Raw genomic sequence first — 4,370 nt, 5'->3', positions numbered from 1 at the left:
GCAGGGAGTCAGGTGCAGGAGGGGTGTGGAGTGCAGGAGGAGTGAGGGTTGCGGCAGAGGGCTCAGGACAAGGAGTTGGTGTGGGGTGCAGGAGGGGTGAGGGGTGCGGCAGGGGGTCAGCGCAGTGGATTGGGGTGCAGGAGTGGTGCGAGGTGCAGCAGAGGGTCAGGGTGTGGCAGATGGCTCAGGAAAGTGGATTGGGGTGCATGAGGGGTGCGGGGTGCAGTAGAGGGTTCAGGGCAGGGGGTCAGGTGCAGGGTGCGTCAGGCGGCTCAGGGAAGGGGGTTGGGGTGCAGGAGGGGGCTCAGGGCAGAGGTCAGGGTGCAGAGTACAGCAGGAGGTCGGGGTGTGGCAGGGGGCCCAGGACAGTGGGTTGGGGTGCAGGAGGGGTGTGGCAGGGGTCAGGGTGCAGGGTGTGGCAAGGGGCTTAGGGCAGGGGGTTCGACTGCAGGAGGGATTTGGGGGGCGGGCTCTGGCTTGGCACTCACTGGGGTCATGGAAGGCTGCCTGCCCTGCCCTGCCCTGCCCTGCCCTGCTCCGCCCCCCCACACCCGGTGCTGCTCTGGGAAGTGGCTGGAACGTGGAGGAGCAAGGGCACAGGGGTATGTGTTGCTTTTGCTTCAGGCACCACCCACAGCATCTCCCATTGGCCAGGAACGGGGAACCACAGCCAATGGGAGCTGCTGGGGTCGGTCCCTGAAGCAACAGCAACACCTCCCCCTGCACCTCTCTTCCCCCACGTTCTTTCTCCTTCCTGGAGCAGCGCGGGGGCAGAGCAGGCAGGCAGGGAGCCTGCCTGGCCCCCAGTGCATGCCGGGCCAGAGCTGCTCTAGGTAAACGCTAGAGGAAGGCAAAGGGGCTGTGAGGAGCTCACGAGCCGCAGAAAATAACTTCTGTGGTCCGCGGGCCACGTGTTTGAGACCCCTGATCTAGAGAAAACATGTTGCAAACTTTTTGATTCTTCGCATGTCTCATCACCTAGGACTCCAAGGCTGTTCTATGCTGTAGTTAATGGATAGAGCAAGGAAATGGGCATTTACACTCCTGGATTCCATTGCCAGTTCTGCTATTCTTTGATAATATGAGTGTTAGCAAGTCATTTCACCTGTCTGTACTTCTGCTTCCCCAACTTTCAGTGGGGCTGTGCAGGTGTCACTAAGGATATAATTTGATCTGAAAGTTCTGGTGGTGATATGTAAGTAGTAAAGAACCTAACTTAACTGTCAGATCCCAGGGTAAATTTTCAGAGCTGAAATTAAAAAAAAAACCCAAAAAACCTCATATCCCATTCTTTTTACCTGTAAACTGACTAAACTTGAGGTAGAATAATTGAGATAATAATGAAGAGACCCCACAGTGCTACTCCTATGTAGACACTATCAAAGTAGAGCTGAATTTTAAGTTGTTCACATAGCTTCTATTTCAAATTTTCAAAACCATTCTTTTTCATTTTATGTGGCTTCTTCTGAGAAGTCATTGTAAATATATCTTCATTTATTCTTTCACCTGGCATTTGGTTGCACTCTAGGCCGCTTGATTTATTTACTGTTTAAATATATATAACAAGGCACCCATTATTAGAGTGCAAGTTTTTCACATTTTCTTTCTGTCTCTAGAGCATTATTATATGGTGGAATGAGAGAATCTCAGCCTGAAGCAGAAATCCCTCTTCAGGATACCACTGCAGAAGCATTTACAATGCTGCTGAAATATATCTACACAGGCCGTGCTACATTAAGAGATGAGAAGGAGGAGGTCCTTCTGGATTTCCTGAGCCTGGCTCACAAATATGGATTCCCAGAACTGGAGGATTCCACCTCTGAGTATCTTTGCACCATACTTAATATTCAGAATGTTTGTATGACCTTCGATGTTGCCAGTCTCTACTCACTCCCTAAACTGACTTGTATGTGCTGTATGTTTATGGATAGAAATGCTCAAGAGGTGCTCTCCAGTGAAGGCTTTCTGTCACTTTCTAAGGTGCGTCTTTGTAAATTCTTTCAGACATGTTGGTTGTGGTCTATAAAAAAACACTATGATAAAATGCTAATAGTGGTCTGAAATGAAGAAAAGAGAAGTATAGACCAAGTAATAGGAAACTTTAATAATAGGGTCAGTTAGCAGTGAAATTGCATTGCTGGAGTTACTCAAGTCAAGATGAGATGAATAACTTAATATTTTGTAGTATTCTATAAACATTGTGGTAATAAAGAGACCCTAAAGATCATTCCTAAATGTAATATCCATTGAGCTAGTCAACTGTGACCAATTATAAAAGTTAAACATGACTCCTAACAGGACATTGTCAAGGATAGGAGCAAAATATTTACCTTCTTTTCTTATGTATGTTTTCTTACATATTTGTAAAGTCTGCACTGTCCTTTAAACAGTATAGTCTGGCATTTGAAGCCTGGCCAAAGTGTACACAGTAAAGGTTTGGAGGCAGGAGCTGCAAAGATGGCATAAAACTCAGTTTATGTTCATTCTCCTGATCCTAGGACTCCTACATGCAGGATCATTCTCCTAGCATAAGTTGGAGCAACCTTTGAGCTGCTGCAATTTATACCAGCCGCTAACTGTCCCAACGGGCTGAAACCACATTTGTGGATCATTGCAGTGTACGGGTATTCTAGTTATGTCCCATTCTCTGGTCACACCCCCTACGTTGTACTAGAGGTAGTATATGAATGTGCATAGGAATGTCTGTGGTAGCTCTGTGCCACTGGAGTTCCCCCATGCACTAGAGTGAGCCTTCTGGGCTGGATACATCAGTGCTACAGTGCCAAGTGGCTACACTGTACCAGATGATTTTGTCCTAGATATCCCTTTTTTTTTTTTTTCTTACAGTAAATGCTCCCATATTGTTTCATCTGCCTCAAAACTCAGTATCAGTAACCCAGCACTCAAACCATGGTACATGTGAAATAGGAGAATTTTTTTGTAAGAATGCAAGTTTCAGTTTCAAGCTTTCAATGAGTGGTTATAAAGGGATATTAAAACATGTATGAAAAATATTTCAAGTCCCTATTACTGTAAAAAAAAAAATACTGACTTTTTTGGCAGCTTTAATGAGAACATCTATTCTATGAATAGGGACCAGAGACCTTACAGAGCTAACTAACTCGATATCTTGTTACAGAGGAGATTATAACTGCTCCCCCTCCCTTTTGACACTGAAAGCCTCACTGTTAACTACTTGATGCCAGATATAATATATCAACTAAGAATGCACTGGAGGATAATATCAGTGTAGGATGGAACAAATCAGCAGACTCCTTGGCCAGGAAACATGCTACCTGCTTTACAGTAGCTGGAGTTTGTGGGAAAACCAGTGTTGCAAGAGGGCTTCCTTGTTCGAAGGCTCATTCCTATCTATACTCTCTGCAAAGTGAAACTGCAAAAAGTTGTTCAATTCTGGTTGGTTTCATTTTGCAATCAGTGCATGTTTGTGCTTCTGTCCAGGAGATACAGCTATGAATCTTTTCTGCAGCTTGGCCCCAAAAAAGAAAGGAGGAGGGAAAGGGCTTGGAGTGGGTGATACAAAACCTGCATCTCATTTTCACACCAGTGATCATATAGCTAAGTTCAAAGGTGTGCTGCCAAAATTTTACTTTAGCAGCCCACTATACTGCCAAATCTAAAAATCACCTTTATTTACTCCTTGATCCATCAGCACTGAGAGTTTAGAGTACATTGGGATACAATTAATTTGAGTGGCTTGACACACTTACACATTCTAAGCCTAGTTCTGGTGGTGGTGGTACAATCATAACCTATTATGTAAGTAGAAAATCTAGAATTCTTGCATAAGTGATTAAAATGAGTAAAAGCAAGTAAGCTATAACTGAATACAATACTCAGAATAAAAATCGAAAGGCCAGGGAGGCTGCTCAGTGAGAGTATCATAGTGAGCCAGTAGTGGTTTTGCCTCCGACCAAGAAGGTTAGGATTCAGGTATGAGGACTTTGCCTTGTACTTTGATCTGACAGTGCAGGGCATTCACTCCTTTGGGGATGTTGCTCTGTTAGAGGTGCCATCTGCTGGATAGGCATTAAACCAAGGTCCTGACCAAAATTCCTTTTCTCAGTAAAATTCTTTTTAATGCCCTGGCTATATCTGAGCTAGTTCTTCTTCGAGTGATTGCTCATATCCATTCCAGTTAGGTGTACGCGCCGCGCGTGCACATTCGTCGGAAGATTTTTACCCTAGCAACTCCAGCGGGCCGGCAGGTTGCCCCCTAGAGTGGTGCCGCCATAGCAGGTAATATATACCCCTGCCGGCCCGCCCGCTCCTCAGTTCCTTCTTACCGCCCGTGTCGGTCGTTGGAACAGTGGAGCGCAGCTTAGCTGACCTCCGCTTCCCTAGCTACT

At 45.7% G+C, this 4,370-nt stretch overlaps 1 protein-coding gene across 4 annotated transcripts in view; it reads left to right on the top strand.

Annotated features, from left to right (window-relative positions):
• BTBD9 (BTB domain containing 9) overlaps positions 1-4,370 on the top strand; it is a 304,822-nt gene that overhangs the window by 27,748 nt on the left and 272,704 nt on the right. For all 4 annotated transcript variants that reach the window (XM_075064264.1, XM_075064265.1, XM_075064266.1 and 1 more), the window contains exon 3: positions 1,617-1,980. In XM_075064264.1, coding sequence (XP_074920365.1) covers positions 1,617-1,980 — 364 coding nt within the window. The remainder of the gene's footprint in view (positions 1-1,616; positions 1,981-4,370) is intronic.

Source organism: Chelonoidis abingdonii, chromosome 3, assembly GCF_003597395.2.
Source record: "Chelonoidis abingdonii isolate Lonesome George chromosome 3, CheloAbing_2.0, whole genome shotgun sequence".
Classification (NCBI taxonomy): domain Eukaryota; kingdom Metazoa; phylum Chordata; order Testudines; family Testudinidae; genus Chelonoidis; species Chelonoidis abingdonii.
The sequence above is the reverse complement of the archived record's forward strand: the minus strand, read 5'-3'. Positions and strand labels throughout refer to the sequence as shown.